This window comes from Ochotona curzoniae, unplaced genomic scaffold, assembly GCF_017591425.1.
Source record: "Ochotona curzoniae isolate NIBS_2020 unplaced genomic scaffold, NIBS_Ocur_1.0 contig_3622, whole genome shotgun sequence".
NCBI lineage: Eukaryota > Metazoa > Chordata > Mammalia > Lagomorpha > Ochotonidae > Ochotona > Ochotona curzoniae.
The window spans coordinates 1,725,910-1,751,981 of record NW_024465926.1 but is presented as its reverse complement, the minus strand read 5'-3'; the positions used below and the strand labels follow the sequence as shown (position 1 = coordinate 1,751,981).

General features: G+C 58.5%; 2 protein-coding genes across 6 annotated transcripts in view; one reads left to right on the top strand and one right to left on the bottom strand.

Annotated features, from left to right (window-relative positions):
- Positions 1–2,431, top strand: part of GSE1 (Gse1 coiled-coil protein) — a 72,236-nt gene extending 69,805 nt beyond the window's left edge. For all 5 annotated transcript variants that reach the window (XM_040982270.1, XM_040982269.1, XM_040982272.1 and 2 more), the window contains one exon: positions 92–2,431. In XM_040982270.1, coding sequence (XP_040838204.1) covers positions 92–226 — 135 coding nt within the window. In that variant the 3' untranslated portion in view covers positions 227–2,431. The remainder of the gene's footprint in view (positions 1–91) is intronic.
- On the bottom strand, positions 856–20,588 carry GINS2 (GINS complex subunit 2). The gene is made up of 7 exons (XM_040982278.1): positions 20,414–20,588; positions 20,229–20,343; positions 15,627–15,726; positions 3,667–3,793; positions 2,822–3,419; positions 2,525–2,721; positions 856–1,307 (listed from the first exon to the last, which is right to left on the bottom strand). Exons 1-5 carry the CDS (start codon positions 20,501–20,503, stop codon positions 3,294–3,296), a joined length of 558 nt encoding a protein of 185 aa, XP_040838212.1. The 5' UTR covers positions 20,504–20,588; the 3' UTR covers positions 856–1,307; positions 2,525–2,721; positions 2,822–3,293.
- Between the last annotated feature and the right edge of the window lie 5,484 nt (positions 20,589–26,072).

Sequence of the window (26,072 nt, the reverse complement as noted above, 5' to 3'; positions counted from 1 at the left end):
CGTCCCCGTTGATGACACTGCCCGTCGGGGGGGGGTGCCTGCTTCTGACCGGGCAGGGGAGCTGCTTCTGACCAGCATTTCCTGCCCCCAGGAGCTGAGGAGCCAGAAGCAGAAGATTGTCTCAGAGAGGGAGAGGCTCCAGGCCGAACTGGACCACTTACGGAAGTGCCTTGCCCTGCCTGCGATGCACTGGCCTCGGGGCTACTTCAAGGGGTACCCTAGGTGACGGTTCCCCGTACACCAGGCTGAACCTATAGCATAGAAAATATTATCTATTTTATTACCTTGAATATTTAATATTTTTCACTGGGAGGTTTGAAGCTTAAAACAAGGATGTGCCATGCATGAAGCAAAGGTTCCACACCAGGGGACCCCGCGCTCCCCTGACTGGCCGCCCGGCTCGCCCTCTTCCCCGCGCAGCACAATACCAACACTAACTGGACCTGCTCCTGGCCTTGCTGCGAGCCGCTGTGGCATCGGCTGTGGCATCGGCTGTGGCATCGGCTGGCAGGGGTTGGTCTCCTTCCACAGGCCTGCACGCAGGTCGGGGCGTCGTAAGAGCTTCCGCTGCTTCCGGTTCTCACAGAATTGTCTTCAAAGCAACGGGCCCTGGGAGCAAAGCAACCGAAAGGCGTTTCCTTGGAAAAGCGCTGAGCCCACAAACCGGGGGAGCAGTCACACCCACCACGCCACAGCTGTGGCCGGGAAGTCAACGGTGCTTCAGCCTTGTACTGTGTATATATATTAAAGTTTTGTATGTTTTTATTACTTTAATTATTGTTATAAAAAGCCTGCCATTTTTAATATGTGGTTTGGGGAATTTTTGTTTTTCCTGTTTAGGGCTTTGTTTTTTTGTCTTTCTGGACAAAAAAAGAAAAAAAAAACAAGTTGCTTTTTAGTGTCTGTACTGCTGCTGGTCAGGACATGAAAAGGGGAGTGACTGCTGCCTGCGGCGCTGGGCCGTCCCCGGCCGCCAGCCCTGTGCGCTGCTCACCTCCGCCACCGCCCCGTGCTTGTGCAAGCTGCGAGCGAGGCCTCCACACGCGCACACGGCAGCTACACAGAACCGCTCAGGAAGCCATCCCCGCCCGGATGTGGCCTCAGTGGAGCCCCGATCCTGGATCTCCAGGAGTGGCCAGAAACTGGGGTGGGGGGAAGAGGTGGGGCGCTCCTGTCCCAGCCAGCAGGGGTTCCTGGCACCGAGGGTCTGACCTTGTGGCAGGGGTGGAGGCTTCGCAGTACGGAGCAGCTTGCTGGCAGCTGGCACGTAGTCACTTCTCTGCCCCCACGCAGCTTGTTCTGTGTGTCTGCCAAGAAATCCAGTCACTAGCAAACTCCGAAAAGAGCTGCCCGTGTTCTCGCAGCCAACCCGCACCCTGCTCTCCGTAGAAGTGACGAGAACGGGGGTTGCGCCACGGCCTCCACTGCAGACACGTTCCTCGGGTGTGGAGGGCAGCCCTGCTGCATTCCCCCAACTCGGTCTGCTTGTTGGCATAAGAGCCGCCGCATCTGGGCACTGCATGCCAGGCCACCTCCCATGTACTCCGACCAGCAAGGGCCTTGGCCGATTGCAAAACCAGTACAACTGGTGTAATAAGAAAGAAAGGCATCTGAGGGCGACCCTTTAACGTTAGTGCTGCTAGTGGGGTAAAGGACGGGCCATCTCTGGAGGACGTGGGCTTACCTCTTTCCAGTTGTGGACAGGGCAAGCTTGCCTGCCGAGCTGCCCTCTGCCCCAGGGCCTTGTGCTCAAGGACGACAATCAGAGAACCTGCACATGCTGTTCAGGCCCGGGGCCTGGCAGTGGGCGTCCCACCCTCCCGCAGTGCCAGGGCAGGCTGCTGCGGTCACTGGTGCGCCCTGACATGCCCCCCAGCGCTCAGCTAGGTAAACCTTACACCTGAGTGGCACCAACACCCTGCTGCAGGCAACTACAGGCCATCTGCGGTCGGGAGCGCGTGGTCTGCCAAGTCTCCCAAGTGAAGCCGAATCCAAGCCAGGGCCCCCTTCCCGAGGCCGCCGGCAGACGGAGCTGGCACTAGCTGGCTGTGCTCCTCTGCAGTGTCCAGGAGCCGCTTAGCTGCAGTCTCTGTCACCAGACTTTACTCTCGCACTAGTCTGTCCCCAACCTTCCGGTCCAGTGCTTAACTTCTTAGCTCTGCCCTGGCTGAGGGAGACCGCGCTCCCTGGCTCGCTCTGCGCTGTGCCAGCTCCCACAGCAGTGAGCCCACGCACGGCGGGCAGGAGGACCACGGTGCCTCGGCCACTCTGGGGGCAGTTTAGATGCTGTGAAATGAAATCTGTTCTAAGTGTACTTGTTTGGATTAATTGTATTGTAATATTATTTGTTGAATGTAGTAATTAGGTATTTATGAATATATTGCTGTAATTTTTGACAACATCCCCCAAAAATAAAATCTTCCTAAATCATGCTAAGAGGAACATCTTTTTTCCTGCCTCTCCCAAGCCACCGAGCCTCCAGCGGGACAGGTGCCCCCACCTGACACCCACCCTCGGAACTCACGGTCAGTTACGAGCCCGTCTTCTCATCCGGGGCCAGCAGCACAGAAAGGTGACTTGGGCCCTGAGGGCAGACACCAGTCCCCATGCTCCAGGCTGCCTCAGTCACACGCGCCCAGCACGCACTGCTGCTGACACGCTGGGTACTGAAGAACCTTCTAGTCATTGTGCAAAGCCGATCGCTTCCTTCTAAACAAATTCCTGTAAGAGAGCAAAGAATTCCAAAATGCTGTGATGCACCGATTTCTCCCAAGCCCCTGCTATCTACAGGAGTCCTCCAAGCACAACTGCTCCCACTCACTTCTGCCTTCACTGGGCAAGACGCGTCCAGCCAGTCCATCAGGGCACGTCCACTTCAGGCCTTGCTGCTCTCGGTAGTCACGCAGGACAAAAACCCAACAAAGTTGGATGGGGTTAACTTCACTTTTATTGTGCATCAGAACTTAAACAACAAACAGCTGGGCATCACCACTCCATCTGTCACTCGTCTCCAGGTGAGCAGCCGCCTCCTGGAGCAGAACCCAGGCCCACGTCTCCGTGACGCGCAGGTGACCAGTCCTGCCCCGGGACGCTGGGCACAGCACTCCTAACGCCGTGCTGCAGCAAACAACGTACCCGTCAAAACCGTGTGCTTTCTTCAACGAGAGGAAAGCTGACTTCTGGAAGCTGCATTCCAGGGAGCTGTTAGGACCAACTGCAGGAAGCCACGGTGCATCCCTGCGCGTCCTCCAAGCGCTCCACAGCAAGCCCCTCGGCACGACGCGTGGCCCACCCTACAGGTCCTGGGACTGGGCGCTCTCCGAGGGCTGCAGGTTGGTGCGGAGCTTGTACATGTGATTGAGGGCTTGTGTCAGGAAAGCGCCACTGGTGTTGATCTCCATCAGGGTCAAGTTATCCAGCTAAAACGAGGAAGCAAGGAAGTTCACAAAACCCCAAGGAAGAAGCCAGGATTGTGTGTGCAGCTGCATCCCTTAAGGGCACCAGTCCAACTCTGAGCTGCCCCACTTCCTGTTCAGCGCCCTGTGTAAGGCTGGGAAGGCAGCGGGGGGCCTAAGGCTCGGTGCCCTGCACCTACACGGAGACCCAAGGAAGCTCCTGAGCGGCGGCTGGCTCAGCTCTGGCCACGAACCCGCAGCTGCCCCTCACCTTGGCGTGCGCCTCCTGCTGCCTCACGAAGCTGTCCGTGGACACCCGCAGCTTGGCCGTCCGGGTGTCCCACATGTCCTTCACCAGCGTCCGGATCTCGTCTGCTTTCGGGATGTCATCTGAAGCACTGGAGACGCAAGGGACAATTAACAAAGGAGCTCTCAGTGACCCTAAAGCAGCACAAAGCAAGTGGCTGCTTGGATGGCAAGTGGAGCAGCGAGTACTTGAACCGGCCTCATATGGCATGCTGGCGCCACAGGCAGAGGCTTTCTCTGCGTACAACTGGAGAATGTTCCAGGTGCTAGCTCAGAGGCCACGGCTCCTGCACTACAGGGTCAGCAGCTCTGTCTGCCCCTGACCAGCCTTGGTGCCCACAGACCGACAGGACTCTATCTGGGGAGGGATGCGGGGGGAGTGGAGGAGAGTGGAAATGGTGTTGGGAGGGCAGACAGATCCTCATTGCTGGCTCACTCCCAAGGAGCCACAACAGCCCAGGTCTCTCACACGGACGGGCACAGGGCCCAACGGCTTGGGCACCATTTGCTGTCCCAAGAACATTAGCATGGAGCTAGATCAAAAGTGAAGTGGCCAAGACCACCAGCATGCATGTTCTCACAAAAGCCCCGAACAGCAAAAGCAGTCCCACTGTACAGATAAGAGTCACAGATCAGTGCAGCTGACACTTCCCGGCACAGCAGCAGCGCGCCTTCTCTGGGGCAGATGCGGGCAGCGCCCACCCCCGGGCCTCCAGGGCCCACTAGGAAGCTCCCGCACGCTGCCGCGGGCTCCTGCCCAGGCCAGGCTGCAGCAGTGTGTGAAGACTCACGGCGTGAACTTTGTGAAAGTGCTTAGGTCGCATGCTCTGTGCAGCGGGGAAGGAGCCGGATGCTGTCAGCTGAGTTGCAGAGGTGCAGAGGCCCCACGTGTGGGAGACGCCCACTCCGGGCCTGTGCCTTGCCTCTCTTCCCCTCCAGACACAGCAGCTACCTCAAGCACACCACACTCCTCGCCGCCAGCCACCCTCTCCCCGACAGCCCACTTCACACGGACGCCCCTCGGGCGCTGCCTCTTGTAGCCCACAGGGTGTCCAGCAGGGCTGTGGATCACGCCCTCATTCAAACCAGGAGCTCGGTCGGCCCCATGGCCAACTCCACCGTCTCCCGGAAAGCACAGCGCAGCGCTGGTTTTCAGATTTCCATCGAATGAATGGATGCACCTCATCCATCCACAGCCTCGTGTCAATGTAAGGACACAGGCTTCTAGCTGGGCAGCGAGTGGGACAAACAATTCATGTGACACGTCAGACCTGAACCAAGTTGCTGGCTCCTGGCTTCAGCCTGGCCCCACTATGGGGGACAAGCGGGTGCACGGGAAGCTTTTCCATCTGACGAGGGGTACCGACGTGGGCATCTCCAGCGCTGAGCCAGATGGAAGCCACACCCACACTCCCCCAGGTGGGTGGCCAGGCTTCCTCCCAGTGTGTCTTGGCAGAGCTGGACTTCTGACCCAGCAGCCAATGGGCTGCCTCCAAATTCACAAATTAAAGAGAAAAAAATTTAAAAGAAACATACAGATATTTACAAGAGGCTTGGGGCTCCCTCAGTACCCCCTAACCCTGTCAGCTCGCACAGGCAGGCTGTGGTAACCACAGTCCAAGCGCGGGGCGGGGCACGCGGGTCCTCCATCCCGTACGGGCTTACGTTTGGGCTGCTCCACTTCCGATCCAGCACTGTGCATGTGACCCGGGGAAGCAGCAGAAGACGGCCTGAGTCCTGGGGCCCCCGCACCCACTGGGAGCCCCTGAGGAAGCTCCTGGCTCCTGGCTGCAGACCAGCTCAGCTCTGGCCGTTGCAGCCATCGCGAGAGCAACCAGTGGATATGAAACCTGTTCTGTTTCTCCTCTCTGTGTAAAACCTGCCTTTCAAATAACAAATCTTAAAAAAAAAAAAAGTTCAGGAGGGCTACCACCTGCAGTGCCAGCACCCCCCTGTGGTCACAGGTTTGGGTCCCGGATGCTCCATTTTCTATCCAGCTCTTACTAATGCACCCCGGGAAATAGTGCAGGATGCCCCAAATCCTTGGACCTCTGTACCCTCCCCCACAGGAGACATGGCGGAAGCTCCTGGCTTCAGACCAGCCGTGGGCAGTGCAGACACTGGGTGGTGACTCACCCTGGAGTGCGTACGCGTCAGTTCCACCTCCATCCTCGACCGGCGTCCTGCTATGCCCGGAAGGCAGCAGACGGTGGTCCCCTGCCCCTCCCATGGGAGACCCAACCTTTACTGCCGCAGGCATGTGGAAAGGCGAACAGATGATTGGTCCCTGCCTCTCCCTGTCACCTTCCTAATGCTGTCCCAGGAACTTCAGAACCTTGGCACTAGGGCAGCACCGTGAGCTGACCTCCGTCTGCCATGCCAGCATCCCACACTGCAGTGCTGGCTGGAATCCCAGCTTCCCTGCTTCCGCTCCAGCCCCCCGCTGATGCTCCTGGGAAAGCAGCACAGGAGGACCCACATAGCTGGGCCCCTGCCCCCCGTAAGGACTGGGAGGACTGCAGGATCCTGGCTCTGGCTTGGACCAGCCCCGGCCACTGCAGGAGTGAGTCAGATAGGAAATACACGCCATTACTGACTTTCAAAAAAAGAAATAAATAAATCTTAAAAGGCGGAACCGCACCGGGGACATGATACCAAGACACCCCATGGTCCTTCCTTGCCCTCAGTCAGTGGGGTGGGCAGTGCTTGGCCCAGCAGTTCAGGTGCCACCTGGTTCACTGTGCCACCGCAGGGCCCGGCTTCCTGTTAACACCTCTCGTGGGAGGCAGGCTCAAGGAGCGGGTCTGTCACCCACACGGGACAGGTCGGAGTTCCCGACTCCCAACTTCAACCGTTGTAGCCATCTGGGGATGAACCCACAGACGGGAAATGTCTGCCCACCTAATTTCTAATAAAAGCACAATTTTTAAAAAGGGAAAGGACACTGGGAGTACCATGAGGGTGTGCACGGAGCTGGCCGATCCTAAACCAAGGAGGGATGTGGACCGGGCCGGAGTCGCTGAGGACACGCGCAGCCTGCAGAGCTGGGAGGGGCGAGGGCCGGGAGTCCGGGAAGGAACACCCGCCAAGCTCTCCACTGGTTTGAGTGCCAGCATCCGCTATGGGTGCCAGTCACGGCCCAGCTCCTCACTTCTGCTCAGCTCCTTGCTGACGGCCCAGCTGCTTGAGCCCTGCGCTCACGGGAAACGTGGAGAAGCCACTGGCTTTGAACCAGCCCAGGCCTGGCCGTGGCAGCCATCTGCAGAGTAAACCACAGACACCATTCTGTCTTCCCTTCTAACTTTGCCTTTCTAATATAACAGTAACAATAGTAACAATACAAAAAGAAAAGCCTGGAAAGCTCTGTGGATTTTAAGCAGGGCATCACATGGCAGTGCCACCTTTTCAAAGACCACTCTGGGAGACTCCAGGATGGCTGGACAGGGAACTCACTCAGGGATTCTGACGGGGAAAGCTGGTGAGAGCCCTGCAGGGGCACAGTGGGGACACGCGGGGGGCCAGCAGAAACGCGACAGTGGTGGCTCCGTACCACTGTGCCACCTCAAGTCGCAGCTTGATCCACTCCGGATCCAGATCCCTGCAAAGTTACAGAGGACGGCTCACGTCTGTGGGCCCCTCCACGCACGCGGGAGACCTGGAGGAAGCTCCTGCCTTAGGACCGGCCCAGATCGAGCCACGGTGGCCACTTGGGGAATACACCAGCAGATGCAACCGCCTTTCAAACAGAAACAAATCTATCTTACACGTGCACACACCCCTCCTCCAGCTGCTCCCATGCCCGGCTGTCATGCTGTTTGCGGATACTGGATTGAACGGCGATGGGGATGACGGCACGTTTCCCTCAAGCCCAGCCCAGGGAGCAGCGAGGGGAGGACACAGCTGTGTCACGGGCAGCACTGTCTTCAGACCCCTCACTGGAGCCAGGCAGAGGACGGGGACTCCTTGGATCCTCATGGGGAAAGAGCCCCTTTCTCCCCACTACCACCCAGGCTCTAACGCCACCTAGAGGTGAGCAGCCGGCAGCGCAGAACCGCCAGATTGGGTTTACTCTGCAGACAGACGCCTTTAACAGACGGACAAGGGGCCAGCAGGGACACAGCACGTTAATCCTCCAACTGCGGAGCCAGCATCGCTGGTTCATGTCCCAACTGTCCCACACCCAATCCAGCTCCCTGCTTGTGGCCTGGGACAGAACAGAGGACGGCCCAAAGCGTGGGGACCCTGCACCTGTGAGTGGGAGACCCAGAAGAGCCTCCCAGCTCCTGGCTTCGGGTTGGCTCAGCTCTGGCCATTGTGGCTGCTTGGGAAGTGAATCAACAGATAGAGAATCTTCCTCTGTCTCTCCTCCTTTCTATGTATCTGACTTTCCGATAAATAAATAAATAAATCTTTTTAAAAAGTGTAAACATGAAGAGATCAAGGAAATATTGAAAATGAATTATAAAAATTCTAAGTTTGCTAAAAAATGAGACAGAGGCAGGAATTAAGAAAACCCACATGAATAAAAAGTTCTTCCATGAGATCTAAATTCTGAAGAGAAAACGAATTGAAACACTAAAGATGAAGAACTTGATCTGAGCCCCGGCGACCCACTGGAGCTGGGGAGCGGTGGGAAGCCCATGGGGGCCCGTGGGTGTGGGGGGATAAGGGTATATCGCCTGAGAGCTCACCTCTAGGCAGGTGGAGAACCTGGGGGTCCTGGGCGGGGGGAGGGGAGGGGAGAGCCCCAGCCAGCTCGCTGGTATGCTGCAGACTCAGTGGGCCTGGATCCTGGGGGTGTGGAGGGGTAGGGCACCCGGCCAGCTCACGTGCCAGGAGCCCGGGACTCTGGTGGGCGGGGAGAGCGCTGGTCAGGACACCAGCAGCTGGACTTCAGAACGCATGCATTCATGCCGTGAGGACTGTGGACCGAATGGGGAAGCAGCAAGGAGATTTGGAGCACTGGCAGGTGAGGAAGGACTCCTGAGCGACTCAACAAGACCACTGTACTTGGTGAGCGAGCGGGAAGACCTGGTGCTTCGGAGGAAACACTGGAAGACCTTTATGCGTCAGACCGATGGGCCAGCCCACACGGCAGACCTGAGCTGGGCTCGTCAACATGGATCATTGCTGACCACCACATGCCAGGCCACATGCAAACCAAGTAGGGGTTACAGGGCCCCTGCTGGGCCACTACTCCCACGGGTGAGCGGAAGAACTGGGATCAGGACAGATCAGGCTCGGCAGGGCTACAACACGTGTGGGCCTCATGTGAGTTGGATGCGAGAAAAGCCAGGCTGGGCTGACTGTTCCTTCCGGTGCACGCATAAGCCAGAGTGGGCATAGGTGGGCTGCATTTTGCCGCATCATCAGCTGGCAGATGCTGGCACAGGGGGCAAATTCTGTCAGGGTAAACCACAGAACCACCTGGAGTGCTAAATCCAAAAGTGGGAGTGGGCTCATAGGGAAACAGTGGGCACCTCCCTCTTGGGTTGCCATTCTCACTGGTGAGCATGAGAACTAGGACTGAGGCAGGCATGGCTGGCACCAGTGTAGACTGGACAGTGGGGCTGGTTGGGCGCTTCAATGCCCATTGACATGTATGAGAGCTGAATGGGATGTGGGACAGACTGGCAAGCACAGGAACCAGGGCAGGGGCGGGCCTGGTGGGGTTATTGCGGGTCACTCATTCTAGGCTGCAGCTCCCACTGGTTTGTGTAGGAGCCAAGTGTGTGCTGGGCAGGATCAGGCTGGACTGCAACACCCACTGGCTTGCGTAGAAGTCAGGGCTGCAGACAGAACTGACCCAGCAATTGCAACCACCAGCATGTGCATAAGCTGATTGAGGCGACAGACTGGGCCGGACCCTGTACAGACAAGCACACACAAGAATCAGCTCTGGGATCACTTCAGACAAAGTTTCCTTGGGGATCTCCCCAATCTAACTGCCAGACTCAGAACCCCAACCGTGAAGAGAAGTGCAGGAGCCATGGTCTGACCATGGAGTGCAAGTGTCAGAGCTGGGCCTCCTCAGAGGCTCAGACGGAGCAGTGGACAGCATGCCCACGGGCACAGGGAAGATATAGCAGGCCATCGGAACCTGCAGAGGACACCTGGCACCACAACAGGACGGAGAACAGAACAAATCAATCAACTACCCCAGCCAGGTGTTGGCAGCGAAAATCTGGGCAAATGGAGACTGTAGGGTGGACTGTGTCACACAGTGGATTCTGCAGCGACTTCATCGTGCTTGGGATGGCAAGACTGGCAGCAATTCAGAACTACTGAACCATGAAAACCACTCGAGCAGGACCCAGGGAGCATGCCCCACGTCGGGGACCTGGGATGGGTGGGAGGCTGGGTGGGGCTTCTCCCCTTATCTCTCCCCTCCCCCCAGACACAGGAAGGAAAAAGGAAAATGTGGAAACAATGGCCTTACCCACCTTGCTCTAGCCGTTGACCCTTGGCACCCAATCAGCTATGTAAAAATCATCAAAAAGCAAAATTAAACTACAGAATTTTTTTAAAAGTAAAAAAAAAAAAAGTTAAACAAAAAATAAGGCAGTAGCAGGAAGCAGTATGTGAAACATAACTTAAAGTGAAGAGAATGAAGCCCAGGGGCGATGAGGGTCAGACAGCTGCCGACGGGGAGCGCCGTGCTCACTGACAGTGTGACAGCAGGACTTCAAAGGACCATGGACTTGGTGAGGATGGAAGGAGAGGAGACTTTAAGAATAGCAGTTGGGGGCCCGGCGCAGTGGCCTAGCAGCTGAAGTCCTTGCCTTGAACACACCATGGATCTCACATGGACGCTGGTTCTACTCCCGGCAGCTCCACTTCCCACCCAGCTCCCTGCCTGTGGCCTGGGAAAGCAGTCGAAGACGGCCCAAAGCCTTGGGACCCTGCACCCGCGTGGGAGACCCAGAAGAGGATCAGGGCTCCTGGCTTCAGATCAGCACAGCTCCGGCCATGGCAGCCATCTGGGGAGTGAACCAGCAGATCTCTTTTTAACTCTTTCAAGTAAAATTAATCAATCTTTATATTTAAAAAAGGACAGACTGCTTTAATGGATTGAAATCATGACCCTACTGACTGACTACAAGACAGACCCTGCACGCCAGCGGGCAGCAGGGACAGCGGCTGCGGCCAGTGCAGTCAGAAGTGACCACAGAGCTTGCACAGGCCCTGGCTATTTAAAACAAGTGTTCATGGAGCTCAAAGGACACAAACTCGAAAACAGCAACATTGGGGGGTGTCAACACCCACCCTCACCCACAGAGATCAGACAGGAAACCAGCAAATAAACAACAGAGCCAGTCTACACTGCGGACCGGAGGGCCTCACTGCCTCTCCACCAGCTCCTGGGAGCGACTCCACACAGACCACGTGATAAGCCACAATGCAACTCTTGGCAAATTCAAAACAGCTGAGCCCAGTGTCTCCTTCCCGGGCACCAGAGAGAGTGAAACAAAATCAACAGCTCAAGGAATTTTTAAACACACTACTGAATGAACACCGTGTCACAGAAGAAATCCAAAGTCCCTGGAAACAAACGAAGTTGACGACAAAACACACAGGCGGCAGCGAGAGCCCGCAGTGAGAGCCGCGCTGCACAGGAAGCTCCGCCTTCCCAATGAAAATCCACCCACCCTGCCCGGAATGCCTTGCCCCCAGGCGGGTGAGAAAGGCAGCTAACAGCGGTGGGCATTTGGGCTGGTTGATGCCAAACTGGTGTTAACTATACCAGTGTGCCAGCTTCTTCTTTTTCTTTAAGACAAGTGGGCAAAGTGTAAACTCCAGACCAGGACACACTACCCTAACCCCCGCAGGGCAGCTGCAGACTGAGAAGATACGGGGACCTACTGGAGCGGGGGCTAGGGGAATGATCCCTGGGGTCACACGGGCCACGCCACTACACTCGCAGGTAGGCAAGGGGGCTGAGCGGCTTGGAGGGGGGGAAACTGCAGGGCCTGTCTGGGTTAAGCCGAGGCACCCACCCCTGTGGGAGACCTGGGCTAGGCGAGCATCACCCGTCAACCGCTGGCACTGCCCAAACCAGGGGCTGGAGTGTACCACCTGTGAGTATCAGGGCAGGGGGTGGGCCAAGTCAGGCTGGACTGCTGAACCGCCAGAAGAGGCCGAGGTGGGGGTCAGACCGTAGGGCAATTGTCGGGTCGCCTGCAGGGGACCGCAGGACCCACCGGTTTAGGCAGAGAACTGGGCTGGTATTGGCCCAGAGTCAGGCTGAACCACGGAACTCACCTAAACAAGCAGCTGCCTGACATTCATGGGAACTGGGGTGGGGACATGGGCGGGGACGTGGGCGGAGCCAGGCTGCAGGACTTCCCAGTGTATGCCAGGGCCGGGACTGAGGGCAGACTGTGCCAAGCAGGGCTGTTGTATCTGTAAGATCCAGGGCTGGTGCAGGTCTGGTAGGTGAAATTGGGCAACTACCCCACTAGGCCTTAGCTCCGTCTGGGGAGCGCAAGAGCAGGGACCGGCGTTGGCCAGGGCCAGGCCTTAGCCCCCACTGGCACACAGGACAACCAGGACAGGGTGTGGGGCACACCCGGCTGTGCTGGGCTGCAACATCTGCTAACAAGAGCTAAGACTGCAGGTGGGCCATACCAGGCTGGCTCGAAGCACTCACCAGTGCACCAAAGACCCAGGGGGCTGGGAAGGGTCTGGTAAGGGAACCCTGCGGACCCCTGCTGAGCTGCAGCTCCCACTGGTGATGCAAGAGCTGGGGCTGTGGGCAGGGCAGGCCGGGCAGGGCTGCAGCATCAATGGGCACCTGCTGGTACTCCAGAAAGCCTGAATGGCTGAGGCAGGCCAGGCTAGGCCACAGCACCCGCCGGTCTGACACCTCAGTTGCTGATGCCTGTGTGGTGGACAACATGTCCAGACGCACACGGGGACATGCGGGCAGCTCCTCTAGGCCAGCAGGGCACATCGACTGCCTCCTCAGAGGATGCCCTGGCCGAGCTCGGCAGCATGTCCTTGGGTCTGTGGATGCACGGACATGGACTTGGTCAACCAGCACACCTTGCAAAGATTTTCTCAACCCTGGAGCAACAAGACAAACAGCTTCTCGCAACTATCAAACGCATCAACTAACTCCTTCAGAACCCTCTCCCCACATGGGGTCCCTATGGGGCCTTCAAAGGACTGCTCTCACCCCTGGGCGCTATCGGGGTTAGACAGCCAGGAGCAGCGCCCCTCCTGCACACAGAGGGACTGAAGCATGTGTCCCACCTGAATGGGAGACCCACAGAGCCACGCATCCCTCTCAACTATACAAACAGTACTAAAACTAAATTTGGGGCCTGGCAGGTAGCCTAGTAGCTAAAGTCCTCACCTTGCATGCACTAGATCCCATACGGGCACCTGTGTCCTGGGTGAAGCAGTGGAGGACTTCCTTGCCTGTGTCCTGGGGAAGCAGTGGAGGACAGCCCAAGGCCTTGGGACCTGCACCTGCGTGGGAGACCTGGCTCCTGGCTTTGGATCATCATCACAGCCACTTGGGGAGTGAACAAGTAGATGGAAGATCTTTGTCTCTCCTTCTCTCTGTAAATCTTTCCAATAAAATTGAATACATCTTTTAAATAAATAAAATAAAAATAAATCAATCTTGGGGCCCAGAGCGATAGCCTAATGGCTAAATCCTCATCTTGCATCTGCCAGGAACCATATGGGCACCAGCTCATTCCCGGCAGCTCCACTTCCCTTCCAGCTCCCTGCCTGTGGCCCGGGAAAGCAGTGGAGGACGGCCCAAAGCCTTGGGACCCTGTACCCGCGTGGGAGACCCGGAAGAGTTCCTGGCTTCAGGTAGGCTCAGCTCCAGATGTTGTGGCCACTTGAGGGAATCAACAAAGATTCTTCCCCTCTGCCTTCCCTCCTCTCTTTGCCATAAAAATATTTTTAAAAAGTAAAATACCTTGGAATAACTTAACCAGTATGAGTGATCTCAACATTGAAGATTATAAAACTTGAAAGAAATCGAAGATGACAGCAAACAAGGCAGGCCCTGGCATGCTTGCGCACGGCACCTGTCCACAGCCCTGAAGGCACTTACAGGGTCAGTGTGACCCTAGCAAACACTCGACACTCCTCTCCAATCCAGAGAAAGATCCACGCGGGAACACGACAGGCCCCTGCAGGCGTCACACCTCCAGCCTGCAAGCTGTAACAGGAGAGCACAGGGCGGCTCAGCCGGCTAACGCCCACCAGCAGGCGCTGGCACCCCACATGGTTGCCGGCTCGGGTCCCAGCTGCTCCTCTTCCCATCCTGCTCCCTACTTAGGTCCTGGGAAAGCAAGCGGAACACGGCCCAAGGCCCCTGCACCCACGTGGCAGACCCTGCAAAGGCTCCTGTCTGGTGGCTCCAGGTTAGCCCACCTCTGCTGCAGCCATCTGTGGGTGAACCAGCTTCTCCTGTTTCACTCTGCCTTTCAAGTAAGATACATCACACACACACACACACACACACACACACACACACACACACACACACACACACACACACACACACACACACACACACACACACACACACACACACACACACACACACACACACACACACACACACACACACACACACACACACACACACACACAGTCTCACCGCCCCCCAGGCACCCTGACTAGCACAGACACCAGGGAAGGGCACAGCTGACAGGCTGTTCAGGAAAGGCGCCCTCACTGCTGCAGAGCTCACGGAAAACACCCCCCGTGCCACAGGAGCGGCCTCCCCACTCCCGGGAAGACCCCGAGGGGACCAGGTGGGGGGTCGCCTGCAGCCCCCCGAGAGCCGGCTAGGTAGCGTGCACCGTGGACGCTGCTGGGCCGTAAGAGAATGGCATCTTGTCCTTCGCATCCACAGGACGCAATCAGAAACCACTGGCTTGAAGAAATGTGCCGGTCCCCAAAGACAAACACCAAGGGTTCCTATGTGTGATGGCCGACACACAGCGCCACACTGCGATCGGCAGGCAGAGTGCCGTTCTGGGCTGGGCACGGCTTTGTTACACACCCACAGATTAGGCATTGTTTTTTATGTTATTTGGGTTTTTTTTGTTGTTGTTCTTAGTATTTTCTGCATGCCAGCTGTTGATACCTTTGCTTACTGGAGTGTTAAACCTGTGACTGCAAACTGAAATGACAGCATGCGGTCGTAAAAACAAGACGGAAAGAAATTAAAGCAGAAGGGCAGTGGGGATCTGGGAAGGGGGGAGGCTGTGCATCAGCAAGCTCCTAAAGCTGTACTGTGAGGGCCTGGCGCGCTGGCCTGACAGCTAACGTCCTGGACCTGAATGGGATCCTGGCGGCTCCACTTCCACCCAGCGCCTCGCCTGTGGCCTGGGAAAGGATCGAGGACGGCCCAAGGCCTCGGGACCCTGACCCACGTGGGAGCCCCAAAGAGGCTCCTGCTTCCGACCGGCTCAGCTCTGGCCGTTGTGGTCACTTGAGTGAATCAATGGACGGGAGATCTTCCTCTCCCTCTCTCCTCTCTGTGTATCTATCTGCCCTTCCAATAAATTAACAAATAAATAAATCTTACAAATGAAAAAAAAAAGGAAAGCAAAAAGACGACTGAGATAGTGCTGTGGAGGCAGAGCACGTGTGCACGCGCCAAGGAGCACGGCTGAGCCACGTGATCACGGCTGAGCCACGTGATGACGGCTGAGCCGCTCGGGCCGCGGCGGCGGGCGGGGCCTTGGTGGGCGGGCCGCGGCGGTGGGCGTGGTGCTAGGCAAGGCCGTGGCGGTGGGCGGGGCCTTGGTGGGCGGGCCTTGGTGGGCGGGCCGCGGCGGTGGGCGTGTGCTAGGCAAGGCCGTGGCGGTGGGCGGGGCCTTGGTGGGCGGGCCCGTGGCGGTGGGCGGGGCCGGAGGGCAGCAGAGCCCAGCCCGCGGACCTACTTACTGATTGAGCAGGAGCGTGGTGAGCTCCATGTAGTAAGGGCTGGGCATCGGGGTGAAAGTTTCTTCCTTTCGTTCATGGTCCCTCATCTTCTCCAACTTTTCTGAAATGCAGAGGTTACAACATTTCACTTCACTACATCCAAAATACTGTTAAACCTCCCCAACTTACCAAATGCCAATATGATCTATTTGCTCACACACTTTGTGGCATAATGATTTGAGGCCTTTCCTTAACATGAGCTGGGGGGCGGGGGTTGAGGCAAACAGCAGTGGCTGCCCAAAGCCCCCTGGGGAGACCCAGCAGAGGCTCCCCGCTCTGGCCACTGTGGCCGTCTGAGAAATGGGCCAGCAGGCGAAGAACCCCCTCTTCCTCTCTGTAAGTCTACCTTTTAAATAAAAAGTAAATAAAATCTTAAACCAAATCAGTCTGGGGGCAGCGCTCCGGCTTCCCAGGCAAGCCCGCGTGTGCAGTGCTGGCCGCCCACGTCGGGCTGCCTGGAACCTCCGCCACTCCCCGCTCGGGTGCTGGGAAAGCCGTGCTGGCCAAGCTTTGAAAGGGCAGGATGGAGTTCCACCCCGGCTGTGCGGGCTTCAGGGAGCCGGCTAGAGGACAGAAGTCTGTCCACGTCCACCGCCCTGCCTTCCAAATAAACACATCAACCTTGGCACAGTGTCATGGCACAGCCGGTAAAGTCACCGCCAGCCGTGCTGGCGCCCCACTCAGGCACCAGTTCATGTCCTGAGAAAAGCAGGGAAAGGCGGTCCAAGACGACCCCTGCTGCTCCCACGGGAGCCCTGATGGAGGCTCCAGGGTCCAGCTGGCCATCATGGCTATCTGGGGAGTGAACCAACAGATGAAAAATCTCTCTTTTTAAAGACTTAGCACCAGGCCCGAAAGATAGCCCATCTCTCTCCTTCTCTTTAACTTTCAAATAAATAAATAAATCTTTAAAAAGAAAAAAAAAGAATCTATTTAAGAAAAAAGACAATTTACAAACTCCTCGCCGCAGTGTTGTGACAGCCTGGGCAGCTCAGCCCAGTAGCTGGAGTCGGCCAGCAGGCGTGCCCATTCAACCGGCCTGCTGGCCAGAGTGCAGTGTGTGGTGCAGTCACAACCCTGCCTTGGGCCCCCCTAGACAGGTGAGCCCCCAAGGCAGGGTCGTGGCGCTGGCCAGCCATCCAGCTCCAGCCCCCGTCTGGGCGCCCACTCTCCTCCATCACCGCCCCACCTCAGCTCACCGGACACCGTGCTGAGTGCGCCTCGCCCATCCCAGCCGCCCAAGGGTGTCCTGGACCCTCCCTCAGACTCCCAGGCACACACCAAAACAACTCTCTGGGTGGGCCTCGAGGGCCCGTGTCCTCCCTGCGGCTTACTGCAAACACTGACGCTGCGCACACCCACTCTCAGCCCTCCTGCCTCCCAAGCCACAGCACTCCCTGCACCTGAGCTAGCCTCTCACCTCAAGGACCGCCCAGGCCTCCCTGCACCTGAGCTAGCCTCTGACCTCAAGGACCGCCCAGGCCTCCCTGCACCTGAGCTAGCCTCTGACCTCAAGGACCGCCCAGGCCTCCCTGCACCTGAGCTAGCCTCTGACCTCAAGGACCGCCCAGGCCTCCCTGCACCTGAGCTAGCCTCTGACCTCAAGGACCGCCCAGGCCTCCCTGCACCTGAGCTAGCCTCTGACCTCAAGGATCGCCCAGGCCTCCCTGCACCTGAGCTAGCCTCTGACCTCACCCCAAGCCTACTCACAGCACAGGCTTACTCAGCCCGGCACTCACCACGCCTCATCAACGCCAGCCAGGCGCTCGAGATGGCAGCCCCCTCTCCTCATGATGCCCACTGTAACTTCTGCCCCCAGCGCACTCCAGGCTTGCCCTCTCAGGGCCCCAAGCCTACAGCCTTGCAGGTCAGACCCTCCTGCAAAGCTCACCTCGTCTCCCGGTCAGCTCCAGCCCCCCTGGACTGTTCCCTCCTCCCAACTCCACTTTCCCCGCGCAGCAAGTCTTCACTCTAACCAAACCAGGTTCTGAAACAGCTCTGCGCGCCTGCCCCAGTCCGCCAGAAGGGCCAGGCCACAGCGCAGGGAGTCCACACACTCCGGAAGGAGGATGGGAATGGCTCGCCTGCTCTGGAGACGGGCTGGCCGCTTCCTGCGTTATCCAGCAAGCCCACCGCAGTGGGTGTCTGTTACCACAAACAGGCACACCCAGGGGCCAGCCACCAGCGTCCCAGGAATGTTGGTTCAAGGCCCTGCTACTCCATCGGACCCAGCTCCCTGTTCACGTGCAAGAAAGCAGTGAAAAGATGCATCGCCCGAGAGCGTGGGTCCCTGCCATCCGTGGGAGATGCGTGGGTGCTGGCTCCTGCAGGGGCCGAGGCGGGCCAGGAGGGCTTCTAGGTGCAGCACTGGCAGCAGAGCCAGGGCTGGGGAAGACGAGCAGGCAGCTGCCCCTGCGCCCAGGCCTCTCGGGCTCCCCAGCTGACCGCAGGGAAGATGCCAGGTCTGTGGGCTGAGCCCCACGCAAGGACGGAGAGCAGAACCGCACACAGCCAGCTCCTCTACGGCGGCCCAGGACCTCATCAAAGACAGACACACGAGCACACTCATGCAGACACAAAGAACGACCAAGCCCATTCTAGAGGACCAAGCCCCTTCCAGAACGACCATGCCCATTCTAGACGACCAAGCCCATTCCAGAATGACCAAGCCTATTCCAGAACGACCAAGCCCATTCTAGACGACAACGCCTATACCAGAACGACCAAGCCTATTCCAGAACGACCAAGCCCATTCTAGACGACCAAGCCCCTTCTAGAATGACCAAGCCCATTCTAGACGACCATGCCTATACCAGAATGACCAAGCCTATTCCAGAACGACCAAGCCCATTCTAGAGGACCAAGCCCTTTCTAGAATGACCACGTCCATTCTAGACGACCAAGCCCATTCCAGAACGACCAAGCCCATTCTAGGCGACCAAGCCCATTCTAGAGGACCAAGCCCCTTCTAGAATGACCATGCCCATTCTAGACGACCAAACCCATTCCAGAATGACCAAGCCTATTCCAGAATGACCAAGCCCATTCTAGACGACCAAGCCCCTTCTAGAACGACCATGCCCATTCTAGACGACCAAACCCATTCCAGAATGACCAAGCCTATTCCAGAATGACCAAGCCCATTCTAGACGACCAAGCCCATTCTAGAACGACCATGCCCATTCTAGACGACCAAACCCATTCCAGAATGACCAAGCCTATTCTAGACGACCAAGCCCATTCTAGACGACCAAACCCATTCCAGAATGACCAAGCCTATTCCAGAATGACCAAGCCCATTCTAGACGACCAAGCCCCTTCTAGAACGACCATGCCCATTCTAGACGACCAAACCCATTCCAGAATGACCAAGCCTATTCTAGACGACCAAGCCCATTCTAGACGACCACGCCTATTCCAGAACGACCAAGCCCATTCTAGAGGACCAAGCCCCTTCTAGAACGACCATGCCCCTTCTAGACGACCAAGCCCATTCTAGACGACCAAGCCCATTCTAGGCGACCAAGCCCATTCCAGAACGACCAAAGCCCAGTCTAGAACGACCAAGCCCATTCTAGAACGACCAAGCCCATTCCAGAACGACCAAGCCCATTCTAGACGACCAAGCCCATTCCAGAACGACCAAGCCCATTCTAGAACGTGACCTCAGAGCATCTTCCCCACCTCCCAGGTGACACCAGACGTCACCTCCCATCCCAGGCTCCCAGTGTAACAGCAAGCAGCACTCCATCCCCACAACAGAACAACATTTGTCACCCACTCTCCCTCCCACACCTAACCCGAGGCCCGCACGGTTCTGCAACCCCATCACACACGAGCTCAGTATCAACATCATTTTTAAAAGCCCTTGGACAGGCCCAGCGCAGTAGCCTAGTGGCTAAAATCCTCGCCCGCATCCACCAGATCCCATGTGGGCACAGGTTCTAATCCTGGCAGCTCTACTTCCCATCCAGCTCCCCGCCTGTGGCCTGGGAGGGCAGCTGAGGACAGTCCAAGCCTTGGGACCCTGCACCCCAGAGGAGGCTCCTGGCTTGGGATCAGCTCAGCTCAGCTCCGGCCATTGTGACGGCTTGGGGCCAGAATCAGAGGACAGAAGATCTTCCTCCCTGTCTCTCCTCCTCTCTGCATGTCTGATTTTCCAACAAAAATAAACGATATAACAACAAAATAAAAACATATCCACGAAAAGACTGAGACAAAGTCAAAAATCAGACATGAACACCCGCCAGCGCTGGGAGACGGTGAAGGAGCGGCCCGAACCCGGGTGGACCGCGGGCTCGTCGGCAGGGAGCCCCACGGCTGCGGGTTCGAGTCCCGGCTGCCCCCGTCCCGCCCAGCTCCCTGGAAAGCCGGCCGAGCGCTCGGGAGCCCCGGAAACGGCCCCTCGGCCACCGGGGACGGGCAGGGCAGCGCGGTCACCCCAAAGGGCCGCCCCGGCCGGAGCTGCGCCCACCCGAAGCCAGGAGCCCCGCGCCCCCGCCGGGCCGCCCTCGCCGCCCTCGCCGCCCTCCCGGGCCCCCCGGGCCTCGGCCGCCCGCTTACCGGCGTCCATCCAGGCGGGGGCCAGCAGGCGGCACTTCTGTCTCTGCTTCAGGTTCAACGCCAGCCACAGGGGCACGTCCACCGGCAGGCCGGGCTGGAACGGGCCCAGGTCCCCCTGAGGAGAGCGCGGCCGTGAGGGCGAGGCCCCGGGAAGGCCGCCCCGCGCCCTCCGAGGGCCGCCTTACCCCGATAAGGTAAATCTTGTCCAGGCTGAAGTTCGGAATGATGGTCACCAGCTCCTTCTCGGCCAGAAACTCCACCTCGGCGGCCTCCATGGCGGAGCAGCTTCCCGCCACGGCGCAGGACCCGCCCCTCGGCAGAGAAGACAGCCGCGGCGGCCAATCGGAACGCGGCGCTTCCGCAACGGGGCGGAGACCGGCGGCCGCCGGGAGCCCGCGGATTGGCCGGCCGACCGAGGCGCGCGTCGGCCCCGCCCCGTCCCGTGGGCTGCTCGCTTCCTGCGTCCTCGCGCCGACTCCGCCCCTCCCCGCGAGGCCCCCTGCTGCGCCTGCGCACTGCCTGACACCTGGGCGCGGGCGTCCACGCGGCTTCCCCGGGCCGAGGGCGGGGCCTGGGCCGCGTCTACACCGCCAGCCGTCCCTCACCTGCCCAGTTCAGCACCCGGCTCTGGGGCGAGTCTTTAGTCTTCGCATTGGTTACAAATCTGTGAAATGCAGTGTCCGTGGGCCCGCGCCTTCCACACCGGACACTTCAGAAAGAGAATTAGTGTTTGAGGGGCGACACCTCCGAGTGGGGCGAGTCTGCACCAACCCATCAGTAAGGGTCTTTCAGAAAGTCTGTGGGATTGACATTTAAAAAAAGATTCTGGTACCAAAAATTTTTTTGAAGTTGGCTTAGCTTTTCCAGAATACACATTTTCCATGAACTTCGTGAAGGACCCTTGTATACATGGCATTCAGATTTCTTTCCTACAAAAATAAACTTGTAATTCCGCTTTTCATGACCTGGAAGTACCTGGGCGGGACAGATGGGGCTCGTCTGTTCCCGCCTACCCCGAGGAGGAAGCAGCTTTCACCAGCTCACCTGTGTTAGAATCACCGCAGGGCCTCGGTGTGCACACTCCCCGGCTGCAGGCCAGAGCCGGGGTCTGCAGTGAGGACCAGGCATCACTCCCTGGGAAATGGAGCAGCCCCCACCCCACCCCGATCCGGGGGGCTCTGTGACCCCCAGAAGCCTGCCCCCATCTGTCCTTTGCTTGGGCCTCTCATGTGCGCAGCTAGAGGTTTCCACTAATGGTGTATGCCCACGGGCAGGTGGCCACTCCGAGCTTCAGCCTCTTGGTCTTCGCCAGGAGACAGGAAGGGCGGTCGTAGAAGGTGTCGGGGCACATGGGGAGCCGCAGAGCCAGGCTCTGAGGGCGGCAGGGTTCTGATAGACTCGGGCAAATGCCTTCTCTGGCCAGTCCTGTTTCCAAGCTAGGAGGTGTTGTCTCAGTAAAGGCAGCACTGACCTGGAGTGTGCCTGTATCCCCGACGGCCCCTTGGCAGGCCCAGCCATCGCAGCCACAGCTGCTGGTGGCCAATCGTGGTTTCTTTGCCTTCGACACCTGGAGGAACCAGGGCTCCTGGAGGAACCAGGGCTCCTGGAGGACTTGACAGGCACAGAGGACACGACGCCAACGTAGACCATCTTGTAGCATCAGGAAGGACAGAAGTGCCCGGAACAACCCAACACAGCCGGTGTGCAGAGGACCCAGGGCCGGCACGAAGAGCTCCCGGCCCTCGGCCTCACCCCGCACCGAAGGAATGAGAAGCTGAGCAGCCGGGCCCGGGCCTGGGCCGAGGCCGAGAGCAGCTGCTCCTGTGTTCTCGGAGAAGCAGTGGGGAGCAGGAGCCTGCAGAGGCGCTGAGAGTACTGTCCTGGTGGTAACAAGGCAGGGGTGCAGGGGAGACGCCCCGGGGAAGGGGTGGGTGCAGTGCTGGAGCGGAGGCCCCCTCACTCCTTAGTGGCTCCCACCCTGCCTGCTGTGTGACAGCAGGCACCTGTGCCTCTGTGCTAACCAGGCCGCCTCCTGCAGGGCCTTCAGCCGGTGCCTGTGGCTACTGCTTCCAGAAGCCCCCAATCATCAGTCAGCACTCCTGGACCACCGGTCTCCTAAAGGCCGCGCAAGGCCACAGAGGACTGCCACGGGCCAACTGATGCTTTGACCCTGAAGGCGCCTGGTAGCACTGCAGGCCTACAGGTGGGGGGTGATGCAATCGGTTTGCATTTTGGAAGAGCAGCTGGACTAGATGGAGACCAGGCTGGGAAGCAGTCCAGCCACAGGAGACTCACCTGGAGGCAGGAGAGCCTGGTGCTGGTCTGAGCTAGAGGGGCAGCCTCGGGCACCAGGAGCTGGGGGGAGCAGTTCCTATGTGAATCCAGAGCCACCCACTGTGTCTTTGGGGCCCAGAAGCACCCAGCACAGCCACAGGTATTGCCCCCTGCCCCCCCCGCCGTCTACCTGTGGCACCGCAGCGCCTGGCAGCACCTCTGCCCTCCCCAGTGGGCCTTCGTGTTCCTGCCTGCAGCTTGCCGACTCCTGGGTTTGGCAGGGGAGCCATCGCGACAGCCCCAGTGCGCACATTACGGCTGGGCCAGGCGCTCTCAAATGGCTCCGGCATGGTGTGAATACACTCTTGTGTCTTTTTGCCATCTGCTGCTGTCATTAAAAAATTACATTTCCATCTGCTTTCACACTTCCCCCTCCCAGCCTGCCTTCCTGAGGAATACGGCACGCTTCCCAAGTTGCGAGACCAGCACATGCCTCGGCTGTCCCAGAGCTGGGAGCTTTCCCTGGACACACTGCGCTGGCGGCCGGCCGGGACGGTCTCCATTCCTTCCTGCCCATCCACCGTCCACAAGGACCGCGCCCCTGCCCTCCCAGCCTCCGGTGGAGAGCCGCTCGCAGAGCTGTGTAAGCCTGGTTTTCGTCAGACTACTTGGCTTTGACAGCGAAAATAAATGAGAAACAGAGGCAGGTGTCTGGCACGGCGGCTGCGACGCAGCTTGGCCTCAGCACCACACAGTGCCTGGGTTCGCGTCCCTCCTGCAGACCCTAAGAAGCCACACGGGTGCTCTCCGGTCCTTGCCGCCCGCACAGCAGAGCTGACCTGAGCTGCCGCCACCCCGGGCCAGGAAGCCGGAGGGCCATGGCAGGCGAGTCTGCTCCTGATGACGGTCAGCCCGAGACCTCCATCCGCTGTGAGCAGCCGGCTTGCCCAGGCACCAGAGGGCCTTGGGGTGCTCAGCACTGGTGCAGGTGGGCGCCCCCAGAGCCCTCATTCTTTCCAGCCTGCTCCTGCCGCTCACCCTCAATGCTTCAGAACCCTCCCACCTCTGTGGCATTGTCCCACTGCCCCAGCGGGCACACCAAGCCCAGGGCCTACCACGCACTATGGACTCATGCAAAGCCTCGCACAGGAAGTCTACGGGGTAATATCACGTTTACACTTCAGACATGCTGCATGAAGCGGGGACTGCCGTCACTTTACCACTGACAGAAAGACTCCGAGAGGCAGAGGGACTTCCTAAGCCCTGACTGGTTCCCCTCCCCACATTCTGTCTGCAGGTTTTGAGCCAGGAGTGGCAGGGCTGCAGCGACGCTCAGCCCTGGCCCTCTTGCCTTCCTGGGTGACAGCTGGCACTCAGCAGACCCCAGCCCCTCCTCTTGGGGAGGCAGAGCCTGCCTTTTCTTTTTCTTTTTTAAGATTTTTTATTTTTATTGGAAAGGCAGATTTACAGACGGAAGGAGATACAGAGAAAGATCTTCCATCTGCTGATTCGCTTCCCAAGTGGCTGCAACAGCCAGAGCTGAGCTGATCCAAAGCCAGGAGCCAGAAGTTTCTTCTGGGTCTCCCACATGGGTGCAGAGTCCTAAGGCTTTGGGCTGTCCTCTATTGCTTTCTCAGTCCATAAGCAGGGAGCTGGATGGGAAATGGGACAGCTGGGACACGAACCAGTGTCCATTTGGGATCCCAGCAGATACCAGGCGAGGACTTTAGCCACTAGGCTACTGCACTGGACCCAGCAGAGCCTATCTGAAAGCTGGAACATGGGACTGGTGGGGAGAGCTCCAGGGGTGTGGTCCTCACCTGAAGGGTCTCTGACAGGCCACCAGTCAGGCCCTAAAGGAAGGAAGGTGTCCTTCAGGGGACAACCGTCAGAGGCTGTGTACTCTGGCAGCAAGAGGCCAGAATCCAGGAGCTTCTCTCCAGGATGCAAGGGGACTCCCCAGGCCCCGGGGGCAAGCCACGGCCGCTTCCCAGGCAGGGCAGCCTCTGCAGCCTTCACTGGCTCTCAGCCACAGCCGTTGCCATGGGCACTGAAAGCTTGGGACAAAGAGGCTGATTAGCTGCTGAGAGCCACAGGCCTCTGAGCTGTGCCCAGGGAGGTGCCAGGCACCCCTGCAGCCTGTTGCTAAGGCCTAGTGCTTCCTGCCTTGCAGAGGGAGCAGCCGGGGCAAGGGTCAGACCTGCTATGCAGGTAGACATAAGGGGCTCGGAGGAGCCTGAGGGGAAGAGGCCGTCTGGGAGGGGCTTGAGTCCCACCTCTGCCCTTCACCTTGTGCCGGTGAACAGCCCTCCAGCCTCTCCAGCGCCCATCAGTGGGGTGAGGGCAACGGCCACGTCCCATGGCCTCACTGCTCTGCTGCCCCTCCCTGGGCCAGCGGCCTCCTGGCTCGCTTGGACCGAAGGCTGAATGGCAGACTTGCCTTGTGCTCTGAGCTTCTGCTGTCCTCGCTGGGGGGCTGGGAGGATGCTGGAACCTGTGTGACAAAGCCAAAGCCTCGTGGTCACCCAACAGGGTCATGGCCCACTCGAGGAGTGACCGGGGAGTGAAGAATAAACCGGCTGGTCCAAGCTACTGAGTGGGGCACTGCGTGTTCCACGGGAATAAACAGAGCCACAGCAGCCACGGCTGCCTGCCTCCAGGGTTGCCACAGTGCCACTGTGGGATGAGATCTGGGTAGCAAACCACCTGCAGACTGCATGTTCTGGGAGTGGGAGTGGCCCAGTAGGGAAATAGTTGGCACCTCCCTCTTGGGTTATCACTGCCATGGGAGAGCATGAAAACCAAGACTGGGGCAGCACTGGCTAGACAGAACGGCACCCACTGGCATGTGTGGGCTGGACAGTGGGGCTGGTTGGGCGCTTCAATGCCCATTGACATGTATGAGAGCTGAATGGGATGTGGGACAGACTGGCAAGCACAGGAACCAGGGCAGGGGCGGGCCTGGTGGGGTTATTGCGGGTCACTCATTCTAGGCTGCAGCTCCCACTGGTTTGTGTAGGAGCCAAGTGTGTGCTGGGCAGGATCAGGCTGGACTGCAACACCCACTGGCTTGCGTAGAAGACAGGGCTGCAGACAGAACTGACCCAGCAATTGCAACCACCAGCATGTGCATAAGCTGATTGAGGCGACAGACTGGGCTGGACCCTGTACAGACAAGCACACACAAGAATCAGCTCTGGGATCACTTCAGACAAAGTTTCCTTGGGGATCTCCCCAATCTAACTGCCAGACTCAGAACCCCAACCGTGAAGAGAAGTGCAGGAGCCATGGTCTGACCATGGAGTGCAAGTGTCAGAGCTGGGCCTCCTCAGAGGCTCAGACGGAGCAGTGGACACCATATCCAGGTGCAGAGGGAGGATATGGCAATCCATCGGAACCTGCAGAGGACACCTGGCACCACAACAGGACGGAGAACAGAACAAATCAATCAACTACCCCAGCCAGGTGTTGGCAGCGAAAATCTGGGCAAATGGAGACTGTAGGGTGGACTGTGTCACACAGTGGATTCTGCAGCGACTTCATCGTGCTTGGGATGGCGAGACTGGCAGC